Consider the following 20,326-nt stretch of genomic DNA (forward strand, 5'->3'; position numbering starts at 1 on the left):
AGCTCAAGACCCAGGACTGTGAAGGCAGGAGAGGATGGGTCCCAGCTCAAGCAAAAAACCAAAAAACAACAAACTTGCCCTTCCTCTGTCTTTTTATTGTACATAGGCATTCAGCACATTCGGCAGATTGGGTGATGCCCACCTACATTGGTGAGGGTGATATTTCTCAGTCTGTTGATTCAAATGCTTATCCCTTCCGGAGACACCCTCACAGACGCACCCAGATACAACATTTTACCTGCAATCTGGTCATCCCTTAACCCAGTTAACACATACAATTAATCATCACAGTCCTTGTTGTCAGTTGACCTAAAATGTCCTAATAGCATTTTCCTGCCATCACAGGATCCAGTCTGAGAACAGGTATTGGATTTAGTTGTCTTGTCTCCTTTGCCTCCTTTAATCTGGAATGTTTCCATAGTCTTTGCTTGTCTTTTATGACATTGACATTGGTGAAGAATGTAGTCCTCCCCACTTTTTTTTTCTAAGATAAAATATTCCTCACTTTGTATTTGTCTGTTTCCTCTTGATTAACTGGAGGTTTTGTGTTCTCAGCTGCAGTGATGTGGGGGTGGGGAGGGTGGGTGTCCTGTCCTGTCCTTCTCAGGGTGTTCTGTCTGGAGGTATACCATGTCTGTCTGCCCTGCATTGAGGATCTTAATTCTTATCACCCCGCCCCCCCGCCCCAAGCAAGGTGTTGTCCATTTATCTACTGGACGATTACTGAGTTTTTTTTTTTTTTCTTCTTCCTTTGCAACTGATAAACAATTTGTGGGGAGATGCTTTAACACCATTCAAACATTCTTAACATCAAAATTATGCCTCCTAGAGTTAGTATCCAATGATGATTCTTGCCTGACGTAATCTTTGCCAGTATGATTTTCTGTCTCCTTCGCTCCCTCCATATTTACCTGTAGGCCCTCAGCATCCTACTATGTACAGAGCCAACTTTTTGGCCCATTGGTTCATCCATGTGTCTGTCTGTTTCCCAGTTATCCATGTGGACTTATCCATTCGTATCTTTAATGGTACTTCATTATTTTGGTGCTCAAGTTGTCCCAGATTTGGCCAGTAGGAGCTGCTTCCAGCTGCAGTGATGGGGGGTGGGGGTGGGTATCGTCACATCCTTTTTAAAAAAACTTTTCTCCATTTTTTGACATAATAAATAAAATGCTCCAAGCTCATCTTGTACAGCTTCCTTGCCCCAGCCCTAGAATCTGCCATTTCTTGAGACCAGGTTCCTTTTAGTGGAGGTGGTGTTAGAGGTCGAGACCTAGGTGCTGTCAGTGTTTTGTTTCTGGCCTCCCTTCGTTCTTGAGTGTCACTATGAGGTCCCTGAGCAATAAGGAAGTTTCTTTTATCTATATATCTATCTATCTGTCTATCTATCTATCTATCTATCTATCTATGAGAGAAGAAGGGGGGGGCATGCATGTGCACAAGGGAGGGGCAGAGGGAGAGGGAGAGAGCGAATCTTAAGCAGCCTCCACGTTCAGCGCTGAGCCTAGATCACCACCCTGGGATCATAATCTAAGCTGAAATCAAGAGTCGAACGCTCAACCAGCTAAGCCATCCAGGTTGCCCCCCCAGGTAAATTTCTTGGTGTCCCTGAGTGTTTCACCAAACATCTCTAACTATTACAATAAGCCGCCCATAAATTTCCTTTTATTTATTTTGATTCTGAGTTTAGTCCAAGAACCACAGTCATAAATACATTTCTATCTTAGGACTTCTTTTCTCGAGAGTGGCTGTCAATTTCTATTACTTCAACCATACGTAGAGATTTTTTTAAACTTCTCTGTCAGTCTCCCCCCCCCCACCCCCCCCAAAGGTAATATATTTTAGAAAGTATAGAAAGATGCCAGGAAGAGGAAAAAAAGTTACCTATAATTTTGCCACCTAGAGGAAGAAAACTGTTCATTCTGGTATATAAATGAACTTGGTTAGAACTACATCCATTTAGAAAATTTAATACTGAAGGTTTTTCTCCTTTCTAAATATACTTTCTTAGCACTCAGGTCTTTTATACCTAATAATTTATATTCCAAATGTCTTGAGGCTTGATAGTTTTATATCGTGTGTGAGCTTATTGACATTTGGAATTACAGTGTTTTCCAGATTTCTTCCAAAATTAATAGTTCCAGTCTTTTTTCCCTGCAGTTCTTTGATGAGCCATTGTATCCCAGCTCTTCTCAGTGGACCTGATGAAGCTGTCTAAGCACAAACTCGGTGGAATGTGTCTCTAGATGTTTTTTGTTATATTCCCCCAAGATTTGCATTTTGGAAATCCCCTCTTTCTTCCTGTGTTTCTGCTGGAATTAAAAAAAAAAAAAATCCATTCCTAAGAGTGTGTTTTCTGTTGTTGGCGTTGAGTAGCTCCTTGCTGTCACTCAGGGGCTTCTTGTTGGATTTAGGGCTCTTAGCCCTTCCCCCACCTTCTGAAGGTGGACTCTGAGGCTTGGGAAAGCTCCGTGGCTGCCCCGAGTCCCACACCTGTTGTTGGAGCCTTTGGGATGCGCACAAAGGCTTCGTCCCTTGAACTTTAATGTTCTTGTCCACTGATGTTTAAAACGTTCAGTGCAAATGGATTATGTGTTTCTTTTTATTCTCCTCTTTCCTCAGCTTGCACGTGCCATGTGCTTCGTTCTCCTGCCTTTTGAAAAAGATAAAAGGCAAATTTAGGGAAAGTATACTAACTTTTATCATGGAATGCTTTTTTTACGGCTGCATTATAAATTCTGGAAAATAAAGCGTCTAATGGAGACACTTAATGAGAAAGTATAGGGGTTCATCACGTGTACTTCCCTCTCCTTTTTTTTTTTTTAGTGAATAGACCGTTTAAACTAAATTAAGTAAAGGACATAAATTCTGTTGTTTCAGTTTTAATATTTCATGACTGATTTTATAGATGAAATTATATTTTACAATAAATAGGAAGAAGAATTTATACAGCCTGTTCTATTTGATGTGAAACAGCAAATCCCATTTCTCTGTAGTTGTAAAGAAAATTCATTATAATGTCTTTAGTTGTAAGAGACGGTTTCATTGTGATTAGTTACATTGATAATAAAACAACCTTTTCAAATGGCATAAGATACCGATGGTCCTATGTGTCTGCTTTTAATGGCATTGAACTTTTTCATTCTCTGTGCATGGAGTCTTCATTCCCTTCTTTTATCCTGTTTTCCTGTTCCAATAAGAATTTTATTTCTTTAAAATAAATTTTAAAAAATTAGATGGAAATTCTAACAAGCATTGATTTTTAAAAATGCTTTCTGAAAGATATATTAAATTTTAACTTTTTGTGTAAAATATTTCCGACTACAAAAAGATGCATTGTCAGAGGTGGTTGATATAAGATCGTCATAAAATTAACTTTATTACTAGATCAATTTAACGTATTTGGAAAATTGTACTTGATGTGTAGGAAGATTAAAAAAAATAGGCAGGTAAGAAGGCTGAGCTACTTTAATAGTTTATTTTTGTCCCATGATTTGTTGTTTTATATCACTTAAAAGTGATATAAATGCATTAAATGTATAAATGTATTAAAATACGTTTTCATAAATAGTGTTGGAAAGGTAGGAATCTTTGGTAATGAAAGGGATAATGGTCTTTTTTTTCTGTTGTGCTCACTGTGTTTGATCCCTATCAATATGGGTTTTTAGTGATTGTTTTAGCTCTAACTTAAGCAGTAAGCAAATACTCTAATTTGTAACTCGGGCAAAATTGAATTGGGTATTTGAAATAGAACATGGGTATCCCCTGCAAAGTTCTGTTCTGACTTGAGTGAGATTTTTTTTTTTTTTTTCCATCTGATAGTTTTACTTCACTCCTGCCATTTGGTCTGGGGATCACATGGCTCCAGTCTGCCTGGCTTCAGTGTGTCCTTACACTCTGGCAGGGGAAGGTTCTTTCTGGGATCACGCTAAACGTGGTATGTGAGATGCTTTGGAGATGGAACTTAATCAGGTACGAGCCCTGTGGCCAGAGGTCCCCAGGTCTCCTGAGCTTGGATATGTCCTGCCAGGGAAGGAGGTAGTCATGTGGCCTGTGGCTCTTTGGGTGTTCCCCGCGGGGGCTGCCTCATCAGGCTCGGGGACTCTTGGGAGTTGGCTGCTAGCGTTTTCGAGCCCAGCTGGGAAGCGACGCATGGCTACTGCTGGTTCTGGTGTGGTTGCTTGCTAAAGATGGGTGATGTCTTCATCCAAAATGAGCAGGATTTTCAGGAACCATTAAGACATGTCTTTTACTCCATACAAATCTAAATTTAAAGCTCTACCTCATCTCTTTATTAGCACTCAGTAACTCTTGGTTCTCTTATATCCGTGTTGCATTGTGAGCTGTATCAGATCTGCTTTTGGTAGCGGAAGAGGCATGTGTGTATTTGTCAGCCGAGTAAACTTCTGAAATCTTCTCAAACAGTATACTTCCGCGAACGGGTACTGATTTCCTCCTGTGTTCCTTAATCTTACTGTGCTAGCACAGAAGATTCTTATTAAAGGTTGGAGCACATAGGACAGGAAATATATAAAGAATATACAGGAAGGAGGCTGAAATTGAGCCCTGGCTATTGACGAGGTGGGCAGGAGAGGGCAGGGCATTCTGTTAGTTCTCTATTGCTATATAACAAATTCTGTCAGAACTCAGTGGCTTTAAAGCAGCGAGCATCCGTTACTCACGGTTTCTGTGGGTCTGGAAGGTTCTGGCCCTGGGTTTCTCTAGCAGTCAGGCTTTTGTAGGGGCTGCGGTCCTCTGCAGTGTGGCCTGGGGCCGGAGGAGCCGCTCCCCAGCCGGCAGGAAGGAGCCCCCCGTTCCTGTCTGGCACGGGGCACAAGGGTGCCGGAGAGGGGCGCGCAGAAAGCTTCTGCCTTCTGTGATCTGGTCTCCGCGGTCGGACACTCTCTCTTCCACTATTTTTTGGCCGATGTGAGCAGGTCAGCGAGGCCAGCCCACGCTGAGGGGAGAGAATTAGGTTTCATCCTTTGAAGGGAGCGTCAGGGTGTGTGGACTCTTTGTAAACCACTGCGGGCATCTTCGGGGGTGGGGAAATGGGCACGCTTACAGACTTACTTCTTAAGAACGCGCTGCAGCCTGTTCTCTGGCCAGTGAGGACACGGGCTTTCCTGGACCGAGGTGTTCATGCACTGGTCCAGTTGTGAATAAACCACAACTTGTGTCCACATCCATCCCTCATGGTGAGGTGCCTCAGGTGTTCTCTTCGTGAATGGTTTTTAGGCTGTTAAATTATACTCTGTTGTCAAGGAAGAGTTCATTCAACTTATAAGCATTTTCACAGAAAAGTGACTTTTTTCTTTGTAGGATCAGATACTTTGTCTTGTGGTCTCTGTTACAGATTGCAGCTCCACATAGGGCTTGGTGATCCCTGGTTCAGTTAGGTAATATATAATGGTAAGACTGCTCTTTTCAGTAAAAAGTCCAGTCGGAAGTAGTAGCTGGAAGAGATCGGAGTAGTCCGCTGGCTTCCATTTATTCCTGTCACACTCAGCTCCTAATAGGCTTGTAGGAAGTCTCACCTGCCTTACCCTGTCCTTTTGGGAGGAGGCAGTCCCTACAGTAGGATCTTAATGACTTCTGCAGCTCATCCTTCTTTGAACTCCCCAAAGGGAAAGGTCAGAAGACCGTTGGGAGTTTTTGTACGTGCACGTGTGTGCGCACCTGCCGTGCTGCACACACGTGTCCCCCACTGTGACTTTCCTGTTGGCCTGGTGCCAACACCTGCTGGCTCCACACTGTTCGTACCACTAATGGGGCGAGTGCAGGAGGGGTGAAGGGTGAGATGCCGTGGGGTGGGGGCAGGGAGAGCTGGCTTCTAGTGTCTTAGTGGTGAGAGCGTGTCTGTGAGCTCGTGTGTAAGAGTGTGAGCATGCACGAGCCTGGCTCAAGCTCGCTTAACGCGACATGATCAGAAAAGAAAAGGGACGAAGAGAGAAATGCAGAAGAGATCGGGTTGAGTGAAGAGTATAGCCCAAGGCGGGCAGGGGAAGCAGGAAAGATGGTCCAATAACTTCGGTTTCTCCAGTAGTTCCTGAAGTGCTTTCTTTAAAATGTGGAAGAAACTTCCTGTGAGCACTGGCCACCAGGTGTCATCAGAAGGCTGCTGTTGATTTGTTTTATTTTGTTCTTAAAAGTATATGAATTTAAAAAAAAAAAAAAAGGACTGTTTTGATTTCTCTCTTGTAACTCTTAAAAGAATTTTCAACCGTAGCAAGGAGTCTTTCGGTTAGAGCAGGAACGTTCTTTCATGACAGATTCTCGGTGAGTGAAATTGAAGATGATAAAGTTACATGCAGCTTGCCTTCCTTCCTTCCTTCCTTCCTCCCTTCCTCCCTTCCTTCCTTCCTTCCTGTCAAGGAACTAGTTGAGAATCTGGATGAATAGATACTATAAATGGAATTGCCTGTTTGAAAATCTTTGTGCGACAGTGAGGATATGTGTTGAATGGTAATTGATGGATTTGTATAGGATACATATATATATATTTTTTAATGTTTATTTATTTTTGAGAGACAGAGTGTGAGCGGGGGAAGGGCAGAGAGAGAGAGAAAGACACAGAATCTCAAGAGGCTCCAGGCTCTGAGCTGTCAGCACAGAGCCCGATGCGGGGCTCGAACTCACCAGCTGTGAGATCATGACCTGAGCCGAAGTCAGATGCTTAACTGACTGAGCCACCCAGGCACCCCAAGGATACATATGCTTTAAGAAGATTTGGTTAAATAATATATCCCATTCCTTTCGTGTAAACACCTACCAGGACTTCTGAGTCTTGAACCCTTACTCTGGGAGGATAACTGAGACTCATTTTCTTTCTGCAGACAAGTACCAGATCTTTCAGAAGAAACCAAGGTTAGGCCTTACTTGTCCTGAGGGTTGGCAGTGAGTCCCCTAGCCACTCTGTTCCTTTGCTTTGTTTCTGAGAGAATTAAAGATGCTTTCTTGGGGCGCCTGGGTGGCTCAGTTGGTTAAGCGTCCGACTTCGGCTCAGGTCATGATTCACGGTCTGTGAGTCCGAGCCCCGCGTCGGGCTCTGTGCTGACAGCTCAGAGCCTGGAGCCTGTTTCAGATTCTGTGTCTCCCTCTCTCTCTCTGCCCCTCCCCTGTTCACGCTCTGTCTCTCTCTGTCTCAAAAATAAATAAACGTTAAAAAAAAATTTCTAAAGATGCTTTCTGGTTGGCTTTCAATGAATGTTTGTGGAGTGAATGAGTGAAATTTGCCTCCAGAAAAATGAGCTCCTAAACTGTTCCAGTTGGGTGAGGTTTGAATTCTCTCCCCCATCTCCATTGGCGATTTGGTACTTGTTCTAATAATGTTTCTGATGAAGGCTTTTCTTTTTCATTTATATTAGCATAAACTTTCTCATTTCTGTTTAATCCCGTCTAGATCACTTGAAGATATTTATTAAATCATCTTGCCCTGACGTCATCCTGGTTATGGGCTGTTGGAATGGGCTCTGCCTATATAATTTCTCTACCTGTGATGTGTCCTGCATTCTGTAAAAGTGATCATCCGGAAGGAGTGTTGTGTTCCAGTGACTTCCCATCGACACCACTGAATGCGTTCCAACTCTCAGTTCAGAGCCTTGTGTGACGTGCTCTTGGTGGGTCCTCTGCTTTTGTTTCCTGCCGCTGTGTAGGCAAGAGCCAGCGGCGTGGCTGTCCGGGCTGCTGACGGTCGTGCGCGCTTGCAGTCTCGCGTGTGGAGTGGCTTTGCCGAATCTCGCTCTTCCACTTGAGTGTTTCACCCTTCTTGCCTGCTCTGTCAGAAAAAGAAAACAGTAGTTTTTGTTTCCTCAAGGTTTAGCTCGAGTGATATTTCTGCTCTTCTGGCCAAATGTTCTGCTTGGCACAGGATTCCCTTGCTCATTTATACAGCTCTCGGTCTTAGTTCCTGTCGCCCGTGTTCATACGTGGTCTCGTGTTAGAGTTCCTGGGCGTGTGTGTCATGTGGCTCCTAACAGAACACGAGCCTGGCGAGGGCAGAGATCGCGTTTGGAGCTCGGTAGTTCCTGTCCTGTGGTAGGCACTCAGTATGTATTTGTTGAGTGTTTGATGTTCTTTCTCGGTGCAATGAGATGTTGCATTATTTAATTGGGGAATAGCAAGTATAAAAATATTTTCTCCTTTTGTTTTAGAGTTTTTGGAGCCCTTATGTAGGAGATAATAAAGGGTCTCAATACTGTGCTTCTGCATATCAGTGCAGGTGTCACTCTTGTGTCTTCAGAAATGTGTTAGTCAGGTGCCATCATTAGAACATTCTTTCTGATTAGATGTACGTGTGTGAGTCCTCCCCAAGTTCGTGTTTCTTGAATGCATATGCTTCTGGAGAAGAAAGTCCTCTGGTGTCCATAGTGAAGGCGGCAGTGGTGTGTCAGAGTGGTGTTGGAAGAGGAGGAGACGGTTGGACTCAACATTGAAAGGAAGGGAATTCATACCACTTTAGACAAACCATTAAAACCCGTTAAACCTAAAGTATGTAACGGACGTTTTCAAACACATGCATATACAGACATATACAAAAGTTGATGGAGTGGTGTATTGAATTCCACGTCACTGTCATCTAGCCTTCATTGTTATCCGCACATGGCCTCCCTGTGCCCCCCTCCTGGACTATTTTAAAGCGTCTCTCACACTTTTTTCATTTTATCTCTAAATACTTAGAAAAGAGACATTTCTTATATCACAATGAGGTATTTGTTTATTCTAGTACCTCATATGTGCTTGGAATTGTTCTAGGCTCTTGGGATATTAGGGTGGAAAAAATAAACCATGCCCTTACTTTCTATCATGGGGAGACAGAAAATAACCAGAACAGGAAAAAAATTCATGTCATCAAAATTTAAAACTTTTGCTTCTCAAAAAACATTAATAAAATGAAAGGGGAGAAAATATTTGTGAGACATATATCCGACAGATGTTTTATCTTCAGAACACATAAGTAACCCCTCAGCTCAGTAGAAAATAGACAACCTACGTAAGAAACGGGCAGAAGGCTAATGAACATTTCACAAAGCACGTAGCAAGGTATTCAGCACCATGACTAGTCGTCAGGGAAATGCAGATTAAAACCATACACACCTACTAGAATGACTTAGGTTTAAGAGACTGACAGCATCAAATATCGGTGAGAATGTGTGGATCAGTCGAAACTCTTGACATTGGTGGCTGTCCAAAGCAGTGCAGCCACTCTGAAGGTCCGTCAGATGGTTTCTCACAAAGTTAGCATGCACGTTGGTCCCCGTGGTCCGGCCTTGCTATGCCTAGGTGTTTCCACAAGAGGAATGAAAATGTATGTTCATAAAAAGACTTGTACAAGAATATTCAGAGCAGCTTTATCACCATAGCCGCAGAAGGGGGAAACAGCTCAGGTGTCCCATCAACAGAATTGTGGTGTCTCCATACAACAGGATACTGCTCAGCGCGGAAGTGGATGCATTGTTAATACATGCAGCAAAAACACTGTGTTGAGCAAAAGGCCGACTCTCCTTCCCGCAAAGGCCTGTTGTCTGGTTCCATTTATATGAACATCCGGGACAGGCCAGACTGATGCATTATGGAATACTGGACAGTGGTTGCCTCAGGGAGGGGGAGTTACCAAGGAGTGAGTGGGAGGGGCAAGGGACAATTTTCTGGAAAGATGGCATGTTGTCTGTGTTGATCGGAGCACCCTTGAGGGACCCCTGGAAGGTCTCTGGGCTTCTCTTTCTGGTGCCTCTGCTCTCTCTGACTCTGCCCTGCAGACTTTAGCTGCCTGTCCACTCTGTGGGAAGACTCCTGGGCCCTGTCTGGGATCCCTGCCTGTGCTGTGGCCTGAGTCCTTTCTCCAGGCAGTAAGCTGGGATTCGGACCCCCCTTGTTTGTATCTCATCTCTCAGGGATCGCTGTCCCTTGGTTGCTGATGTCCAAAGTCTTAGGCTGTTGTTTCAGAGATTCTGTCTGTTTTTTCTTTTTCGGTTGTTTCACGCGTGAGAGGAAATCCGGTCCCTGTGATTCTTCTTGACTAGAAATGGATGTTCTAGAAGAGGCGTGTTCAATGTTTCCATTGAAAACAAACAAACAAACAAACAAACAAACAAACATCTTACCCTTTACAATTAAGGCAGAGAATTTGTGTCATTCTCTGCTATAATTCCAGTATCTACAACCAACAATACTTGGCATGTAGTGGGCACTAAGTGAAGTTTTTGGAACAGATGCATGATTCATTTCCCCCCTCTGTTTATTCTTTAATTGTGAATGTTGAATGGCAACGCCAATGCTTTATTTACAGGTCCCTTGTCCCTTTCCTAAAAGGTCCTTTGGAACCACTGGTTTCTTGATTCTTTATAAACAATGAGTTCTGTAATGAAACTGGTTTGGGAAATGCATATGTGCCGAGAAATCCTGTGGTAAAGAAACTTTGGTTCAAATCAGAGTTTCCTAAACGTATTTGACTAGGGATATGTTTTTCTTGCCTAAACATCTATTAACCTCTTAATTTATATTTTCTGGATCACATACTGGAGACATGGTAAATACTTTATAGTTGCAATAAAACTATATGTTACTGTGCTGTAATACAATAACAAATACAAGATGTTTTTGTATCGTAGATTATATGTGACAAATTGTATTTTTAAGCAGCTTTGTTGAGATATTCACACACCATACATGTTACGCATTTACACTGTAATTTAATGGATTGAAGTATATTCACAGACATGTGCGACCATCACCACAGTACACTTTAGAACATGTTCATCTCCTCAAAAAGAAACCCCGGGTCCTTCAGCAGTCACCCGCTGTGTCCCTCCCCCAGGCCTAAGGAACCACTCATGTGCTTTCTGTACCCGACATGTGCCTATTCTGGACATTTCCTTTCAAAGGAGTCCTATGGTATGTGGTCTTTTTTTTTTTTTTTTAACGTTTATTTATTTTTGGGACAGAGAGAGACAGAGCATGAACGGGGGAGGGGCAGAGAGAGAGGGAGACACAGAATCGGAAACAGGCTTCAGGCTCTGAGCCATCAGCCCAGAGCCCGACGCGGGGCTCGAACTCACGGACCGCGAGATCGTGACCTGGCTGAAGTCGGACGCTTAACCGACTGCGCCACCCAGGCGCCCCTGGTATGTGGTCTTTTGTAACTGGCTTCTTACAGTTAGCATTTCCAAGGTTCATGCGAACTGTGGGCATGTCAGTTCTTCATTCCTTCTGGTGGCTGAATATTCCATTGTGTGGATGTGGGTGTACCTCTTTTTGTTTTTCCTTAATCTGTTGATAAACACTTGGGTTGTTTCTACCTCCTGGCTGTTACGAATAATACTGCCATAGACCTTTGTATGCATGTTTTTGCGATGACCTATGGCTTATTTCTCTTGGGCATGCACCTGGGAGCAGGATTGATGAGCTGTATCGGAACTCCGTTACTCCGTGTTTCCTCTTGTGAGGGTCTGCCAGACTGTTTCCAGAGTGACATCCCATTTTACACACCGCTAACATTGCGGGGGTGTCCTCTCTTTGCGTCCTTACCAACACTTGTTATATCTGATGCTGGGCTTCTAGCTATCCTGATGAGTGTCCAATGGGACTGATTATGATTTTGATTTGCATTTCTCTAATGGCTGTTGATGGAGAATCTGTTTTCCTGTGCTTCTTGGCCATTTGTGTATCTTCTATGGAGAAATGTATATTCTCCTTTGCTCATTAGAGTTTTTTTTTTTTTTCTGTTATTGAGTTGTTTAAGAGTTTTCTCTGTATTCTGGATTAAGTCCTGTGTCAGACCTTTGATTTGGAGTATGTTTTATCTATTTTATGGGTTGTCTTTTCCCTTTCTTGAGGGTGGCTTTTAAAGCATATAGTCATTTGAAGTTTTTAATTTTGATAAAGCCCAATTTAGCTACTTTTTCTTCTGTTGTTCATGCTTTTGGTGTGTGTGTGTGTGTGTGTGTGTGTGCGTGTGTGTGTGTGTGTATTTATTTATTCATTCCCCACTTTTAGCAGAGTCAAAGCAACAGCCTTCATTTGGTTTGTCGTTGTTATGAAAAAAGTAGTTAAAATAGTTAAAAATAGTTATCATTAGCTTTGAGGCCATAATATGTGATGGTTTTTTAGTCACATCAAATCAAATAGCATTTGGCTGAAAATTCCAATCCTGGTGTAAAGTAAATGGAAAATGATATGTTTTAATTGAATTAAATAGCATAATGAAAAATAAAATCAATATTATTGATTTTAAAGCATTTTATTCGGTGAAATTCTTTTCTCCCCCCAAAGTTTGCTTCATTAATCCTGCTCCCCTGCCGACATTCCGTTTGCCATTAACCTTCAGAAGGTACAGCAGGCCTGTTAGGTGAGGAAACTGGTGACGGACAGTGGGGACAGGAGTGGCTTTTCATTGGCAGCGGGTTTGAGCAGGAACAGTGACGGCGAGAAGAATGTGCATGTTGTTAATTAGCATATGTTTAGAGAGTCAAGGTTAGGCTCTTTGCTGTAGGGGGGAAGGAGGAAGCAGTTGTTCTTGAATTCTGTTCCTTTTACCCTGGGGCTTGGGCTTCTGTTGGGAGGCTACCGAGGGGAAGGCCCGACTTCCTGGCTTGCCTCTCAGCTGTTTGGTCTAATGTGTTTCACAGATGGGGGTGGGGGGGGGCGGGTTCACAGGAGAGAAATTTGACAAGAGGGCTTCTCTGTTTACAAACAAGTAAACCGAAACATACCGGTCAAGAGAATTAAGCACGGGAGTGTGTTTGCAAGCTGGGTGAGAACACTTTCAGTCGGAGATGCCGCGGCATCGCTTCCTGCGTCAACCGTGTCCCCGAGTCTGACTTCACAGTCTTCGTAAGGATCACACGTGGGATCAAGTTCATCTCAACGAAAGGAAATCTTGATGCTGTGGTACCTTTTCCGTTCAGTGTGTCCCTTCATGTTGCCGGTGGCCTGACTAACGTATGCGTGTTCTTTCCGCTCCGAGGTGTAACGCCGCGTTTGCTCTCTTCGCAGGTTACGAGTGCCCAGTGAGCCGCCCTGACGCAGGACCTTCTTAATGATGGATACTGAGAAGAAGCCAGAGAACGATGAGGATGAAAATGCAAACAAAGAAGCAGGAGACTCGAGGGATGTCTCACGTCATGATGTAGATTGTGGGCCCGTAGTTGATGCGGTAGCAAATTCCTCTGAAAACTCCACAAGCAAGAGAGGTTTTTCAGAATCCTCGAACCTCGGCAGCGTCACCGTGGGGCAAGATGGGAATAAACATGCTTCCAAACGAATGAAGTTATCGGCCGAGGCAGAGCACCTAAAGCGTGAAGAGCAGGGCGCTCGCGGGCTGGAAGCTTCTGAGAGCACGGTCCCCGAAGGGCACGTCCCGTTGGGTGAGGCAGTGAAGGAGACCCTCCTGAATGAACGCCCCGATGGAGGCACGAGTCTCCCCAGTGCCTTCTCCCCGCCTCCCAGTTTGAGCACCACTGATGCTGTTTCTCCGAAAACAGACACCGAAGAAAAGTCTGCTCGGGAAATGGTTTCCCTTGACCCGGGAAGAGAATCTCCTTTGCCCCTGAAAGAGATGAGTGTCGGTTGTACTGTTGGAAACGTAGATACGGTCTTCAAGTGTGACGTATGTGGTCATCTGTTTTCCTCCTGCACTGACTTGGAAAAGCATGCTGAGTGTCACCTGCAGCCACCTGGGGAACACGCCTGCTGCCACTGCAGCCACAAAGCAGAGAGCAGCGCGGCGTTGCACGCGCACGTCCGGCAGACCCACAGGCCGCAGCGGGTCTTTTCTTGCGATCTCTGCGGCTTTCAGTGCGTGGAAGAAAACCTGTTGAATGCACATTATCTTGGCAAAACACACCTCCGGCGTCAGAATCTTGCTGCTCGTGGAGGATTTGTACAGATCTTAACAAAACAGCCCTTTCCCAAGAAACCTTGTTCCATGGGAACAAAAAGTGTTCGCGTGAAACCGAGAGCTTCTAAGCCAGTAGCAAAGGCTAGTGATTCAAAAGGATTACGAGACGTTGGAAGCAAATCTAAAGATTTCAGAGGGGGCCTTTCTCAGCAAAGCGGAAGTAGCAGTGAGCTGCTTGTCGAAATGACGCCGTCCAGGGATCCTTCGTCAGAAACAGTAGAGATTGTTGCAGAAAATGTAACTTCTCTTGGCATAGCTCGAAATCCTGAAAACCAAAGTAAAACTAAAAAGTTAGCTCTGGTCAGCTCAGAGGGTCTCTTAGATAAGGTGGAATCTTCCAGAAGTAGCCTACAGGCAGCGCACGGTATCAGCGCAGGCTCGAGACCAAGACCTGAGCGAAACGTCCTCACGTTGGGCGGTAGCTTCCGTCGACGAAGCGGCACTTTTACTTTAAAGGGCCAGGCCAAGAAAAGGTTTAATCTTTTAGGAATTAGTAAACGAGCAACTACTGATGTGCAGAGGGTGTTTATGAAACACTTGAGAACCCAGGTGAGAACAGGTGACGCAGAGTCTGCTTCCAGACACGCAGAAGCGAGTGGCGGTGTCCACAGTCTGTGTGTGACTTCCCCAGAAACACGGGACCCGAAGCAGGACAGAAGAAGCTCCCACCTCGCGTGCTCCCTGGACTCTCCCGCCGCGAGGCCAGCTGCCGACCAGCAGACGTGTCCTTGTACGGACTGTGCTCAAGTAGCTACAGAAAGGACGGAGCTGGAGACCCGTGGGGAGGGGTGCCCCACCGGAGACGTGAAGCTTTGCTGCCAGGAGCGTGACTTTTCCAGCCCATCGAGGAGGGACTCGGACAAGCATTTGTACGACAACCAGCACCAGCACACCGCCAGTGTCCTCCGTTGTCAGCGCTGTTCGTTTAGTTCCGAGAACGAACCAGGTCTTACAGACCACATGAAGGAAAAACACAATATGTGTTTTGTCTGTACTCCTTGTAGTCTGTTCTTCTTGTCTGAGAAGGACCTGGAGGAGCACAGAACAACTGAGAAGCACGTTCGTTTATTGGTTCAGCCAGAGGCTTCTCAACCGCGTAACAGTGATTTGGTGTTACAGTCTTTACCCTTAAGTACTTTAGAATCAGAAAATACAAGAGATGCTCTGAGTGAGTCCGGTAAAGCAGCTCAGGAAGAGCCCGTTAAGTCCAGGGTGAGCCATGGACATGAAGTCAGGCATTCCAGTAAGCCTCAGTTTCAGTGTAAGAAGTGTTTTTATAAAACAAGGTCTTCCACTGTCCTCACGAGACACATAAAGCTCCGGCATGGTCAGGACTACCACTTTTTGTGTAAAGCATGTAATCTTTATTCGTTGAGCAAAGAAGGCATGGAGAAGCACATTAAGAGAAGCAAGCATCTTGAAAATGCCAAGAAAAATAACATTGGCTTGAGTTTTGAAGAATGTATTGAAAGGGTGTGTATAGGTGCAAATGATAAAAAGGAAGAGTTTCATGTTTCTGGAAATGGCAGGATAGAAGGCCACGTGGAAGGTGCACAGTTACAGGAGCATGTCTGCCTCGAAAAGAGCGTGCTGACTACCAAGGAACTGTCACAGTCCGGCGGAATGACCAAAGAAGGGGAGGTCACTTTGACCGCCACCCCAAAGAGAGGGAGACCGAAAGGTAACATCTCACGGACATGTTCTCATTGTGGTCTCTTGGCCTCTAGTATCACAAACTTGACTGTTCACATTCGACGAAAGCACAGTCACCAGTACAGTTACTTGTGCAAAGTGTGTAAGTATTACACCGTAACCAAGGGAGACATGGAGCGTCACTGTGCCACTAAGAAGCATAAAGGACGAGTAGAAGTAGAAGCCAGCGGCAAACAAAGTTCAGACATCATTGTCGGCCCTGAAGGGGGTAACCTTGAAGCCTGTAGAAAGAGTGCTACGTCAGCGGTTTCAGGGGAGCACGCTAACAAGTCTGCTGAGTCAGATGGCTCTGTTTCAGAAAAGCCAGGAGCAGAGCGTGGAAATCCAACTGAAGTCGAAGTGGCAGGTGTGTGTCATTCTGTAGATGGGGAAGCTGACAGCCGTCTTCCTGATAAAAAGGAACAGATGTGTCTGGAACCGGAGGGCCCTGTCCAGCAGGGGGACGCTACGGGTGTAAGCGATAATAAGTGTGTACACTGTGAGTTTAGTGCCCACTCTTCTGCTTCTCTAGAGCTGCACGTAAAACGGAAGCATACAAAGGAATTTGCTTTTTATTGCATGGCGTGCGATTACTACGCTGTGACCCGTCGAGAGATGACGAGGCATGCAGCCACAGAGAAACACAAGGTGAAAAGGCAGTCTTACCTGAGTTCTTCGGACATGGAAGCAGGTTCTGCAGACGTGCCCAGGAGTATCATCATATCCAACGAGCAGCATCAGCAAAATTCTGAGGAATATCAAGTGATTTCAGACCAACCATCTGAAGAAATTCTGAAATCTAGAAGTACCGCTGATTGTTCTGTTTTGGATGAGAATACTCATCTAGGTGTGGCTAAAGTACTCCGTGCTCCCGACTCAGTAGAAATTGAGACTGGAGATGAATCTAATCTCAGTGAAGAGCATTCCTTCTGTGAAACTTTCCAACAGCCCCTTGCCAAGGAAAAAGCTCTGAAACCCGAGGATGTGTCCCTTACTGTTTCCTCTGATTGTGCCTCCCCGAGCAGATTTCAGAATGAAAATGCAGGAAGCTCAGCTTTGGATTATGAGCCAGTAGAGAGAAGCCACAGCATGCTGAATGACATTGGTGGTCCAGGCACGCGTGGCGAGAGTGATGTGGGACGTGTGGGCGAGAATGCAAGTGAAACCCTGAGCAAACGTGGATGTCCTGGAGGTTTAGGGGGAGGGCATCTGGCCGAAAGCACCGTCCCTGTTGTGATGACAGGGACGGGACAGGAGCCAGACCTGGAGAGCCGTGGTCAGAACGACGTTGGAAGTGTGCAGAGTTCAGAGGACTTGAAAGATGGTACCCAAGAAGACCCTGTTCTAGAGAACAAGGAGATTCTGATGAATTCCCAGCATGAAACTAAAATTATCTTGGAAGAGGATGGTCTGGCTTCTGATAGCACAGTTGAAAGTAACGATGTGTATGAAACTATAATCAGCATTGATGACAAAGGACAGGCCGTGTACAGTTTTGGCCGGTTTGATTCTTCCATAATAAGAATAAAGAGCCCTGAAGATGGTGAGTTGTTGGACCAGTCTGAAGAGGGTCTCATAACCACAGGCGTGAGGATCGGTGAGTTGCCCTTAAAAGACTGTGCCCAAGGTGTGAAAAAGAAGAAATGTGAAGGTAGTTCCTTTGGTGAATCCACACGAATTCGTTGCGATGATTGTGGCTTCTTAGCAGATGGTTTGAGCGGACTGAATGTGCACATAGCCATGAAGCACCCTACGAAAGAGAAGCACTTTCATTGTTTACTGTGTGGAAAGTCCTTCTATACCGAGAGCAACCTCCACCAGCACTTGGCTAGTGCTGGTCATCTGAGGAACGAGCAGGCCAGTGTGGAGGAGCTTCCGGAGGGAGGGGCCACCTTCAAATGTGTCAAGTGCACGGAGCCCTTTGACTCAGAGCAGAATTTATTTCTCCATATTAAAGGGCAGCACGAAGAGCTGCTTCGGGAGGTGAATAAGTACATAGTGGAAGACACTGAGCAGATCAACCGCGAGAGAGAAGAAAACCAGGGGAACGTCTGCAAGTATTGTGGGAAGATGTGTCGAAGTAGCAATTCGATGGCATTCCTGGCGCACATTCGCACTCACACAGGTACGTACGTGCGAGCAAACCTGTGTTTACCTAGAAAGTGCGAACGCATGATCCAGTTGGCACATTTGGTCCCATCCGAACGTGGAGTCCTCGGGGCGTTTGCCTGTCGACCTTCCACCTGGCTCCCGTCACCCTGCTGCGTGGCCCTCTGGGCATCTGCCATACGTCATCGTTGACGCCTACCATTTCCAAAGTTAATTAAGCCTTAGTGATTCCAAGGCAGGTGATTTGACAGCTTTCTTTTCGTTCCATCAAGAAGCCTTGCCCCTCTGATGCCTTTGTTAAATTCCCTTCTCTGAACAGCTTTTCAGTTGTTTCTGAGTCCTCGTTTGGTTTTTCCAAGGTACTTACCAAGTGGCACTGTGTGTTTCAGAGGACACATTAAATGGCTTTTGAGGAATGAAATAATACAGATTTTCTTGGAATTTTAGGGATTTAAAGTTACTCATTGCCAGATGGTTTATTTCAAAAAGTGTAACTCCCAGGCAACAAGATTCTCCTTCCAAGGGTCACAGTTAGTGAACACTTTCCAAAGTTGCTATGTCGTGGGGATTTGGTTTTCACGCAGGCAGCACCTGATTCAGTCCCTGCTCTGTCAAATGTAGTGTTCCATTTTAATGTTTAATTTTGGGTGGAAATTTTTTTTAAACTTTGTGTGTGTGTGTGTGTGTGTGTGTGTGTGTGTGTGTGGAAAAATGCATAAGCCACTGTTCTAAATTTATGTAAAAATTCACTGCACTGTTTCTATAAACCTGCCATACATTCTTTATTTTAAATAGACAGCTTTTCTAAATCATTGTGCTCTGCTTAGACAAGTTCTGTCTTCATGGTTGAATTTATGAGTGGATTTGAATAATAAATTCACATTTCAATGAACATATTTTCATTAAAACTGTAAGGTTTATTTTACTGTACTTTTAAATAATGGCTTATTATTAAAGCTATACTTTAAATTCTTGCAGTTTTTGAAACTTAGTGCATGGTTACAAGGAGGAAGACAAAAGAGTGTGAAACGTTGCTAGTTTAGGGAGATTAAAGGCAGATAAAAGTTTTTCATTGAAGAAAGTACCAGGGCAACCTGCGTCAGATTAATCTAGGTAAATACAAACATTGTGCTCCTGGTGCTGACTCTTCCTAGAGGGGAGCTGTTGTCAGGGAGTAAATTCAAATACTATTTGTTGGCATTATTAATACCTCTGTCAGCACTGTGCTTGCAGCTGGCTTTGTGAAATGATAGGGCTTTTAGAAATCAGGCTTGTTCACGTGTGTAGAAGGTGTGTACTTCCTCAACATGCCCTCTTAAGGCAGATAAAACGGAATAAAACTCAGAAAAAGATGCTAATGGACCTCTTTTTAGAATTCTTTATGCAACTGTCTGGTCAAGACATGTTGCTTATAATTGATGTGTCCATTACTTGAATTCTCTTGTAATTATAGTCAATAAGTCTTGTAAATGTGTTAAAGCTCACTAAAAGCATACAAATTCAAGAACAGAGTAAGGCTAATAATTTAAAATAATCAATGTAGGCATTTCAGCACTTAATTTCCCTTGTGTGTTGATAGCTGATCATTCTTAATCCATTAAGATTTATTTAGTCGTTTACAATGCAAAATAGGTTTGCACTGGTCACTTGTGCCATTTGAAAACGTCCACTAGGTTAAGTGCGGAATGTAGTCCATTAGTCTTCCTTGACTATATGTATTAATTGCATTTAAAATCAAGTTAATGTGGATGTGAAAGTGAGGTAACCATCAATATGTGACAAAGTAACCCTACTTATATAAGTTACATCATTGATTCTAACATTTAGTAAAAGTTAGCGTACTTTTTAACATCTTGTGTTGGGCTCATCAGCAAGTACATTTTTATCGTGTTCCCAGGTGCCACGGAGGAGCCCTCTTCTGCGGACACAATGCCAGTCCCATGTTTACAGCTCTGCAAGCCACTTTTCGGGGGATGTTGCTCTCCCAGCTTTAATCCAAGGTCTTTTTCTTGGGGCATCTGAAAATGAATTGCTTTTCTGATACTTTGCTTATGTCCGCGAAGTAGTAATGCAGGGGCTGTTATTAATGGTTAACTGGAAAAAGACTTACTCTTCCAATCCCTGTTTTCATATTTTGTGATTTACTCTCTACTTCATGTAGCCTTTCCTTCCCATCCTTAGCACGATGAAAGCAGCACTCTAAGAAATAAATGAGTTTTGGTTATCCAGAATTGTAGGAAGAAAGCACCCCAGAGTTTTCCTGTGCCTTTGCTCGTGTGAAGTCATCGGCGTGACCAGGAAGGGCAGTGTTGCCTTTCCCAGTACATTAGGAGCCCAGAAACAGTGGTGCATTTTCTCTCCTGCATTATTCCATTGGCTAGAGCTTTACTTTCTCATAACAAAGTAATGAGAAAAAAAGTTACTTCTCATTCAGTTAGAAGACTGTCCGAAGCCCTTCATTTGGTGCTCTGAGTGCACTGGTCACTTGTGCTGTTGGGAAACGTTCACGTGCAGGGAGATAGAGGGTTGTGTGGGCTCGCTGAAAAATTCTCAGGCTAGAGCTGGTCACTAGTGTTGCACTTAGTTCCTGTCTGCCGGTTTAGAAGCTGAATCAGCTTGAGAAGAGGT

The 20,326-nt window shown here is 44.3% G+C and overlaps 1 protein-coding gene across 1 annotated transcript in view; it reads left to right on the top strand.

The window, feature by feature from the left end:
• ZNF407 (zinc finger protein 407) overlaps positions 1–20,326 on the top strand; it is a 456,451-nt gene that overhangs the window by 15,510 nt on the left and 420,615 nt on the right. Inside the window, exon 2 of the mRNA XM_043559094.1 lies at positions 12,994–17,714. Coding sequence (XP_043415029.1) covers positions 13,037–17,714 — 4,678 coding nt within the window. The 5' untranslated portion in view covers positions 12,994–13,036. The remainder of the gene's footprint in view (positions 1–12,993; positions 17,715–20,326) is intronic.

Source organism: Prionailurus bengalensis, chromosome D3, assembly GCF_016509475.1.
Source record: "Prionailurus bengalensis isolate Pbe53 chromosome D3, Fcat_Pben_1.1_paternal_pri, whole genome shotgun sequence".
NCBI classification, from domain to species: Eukaryota; Metazoa; Chordata; class Mammalia; order Carnivora; family Felidae; genus Prionailurus; species Prionailurus bengalensis.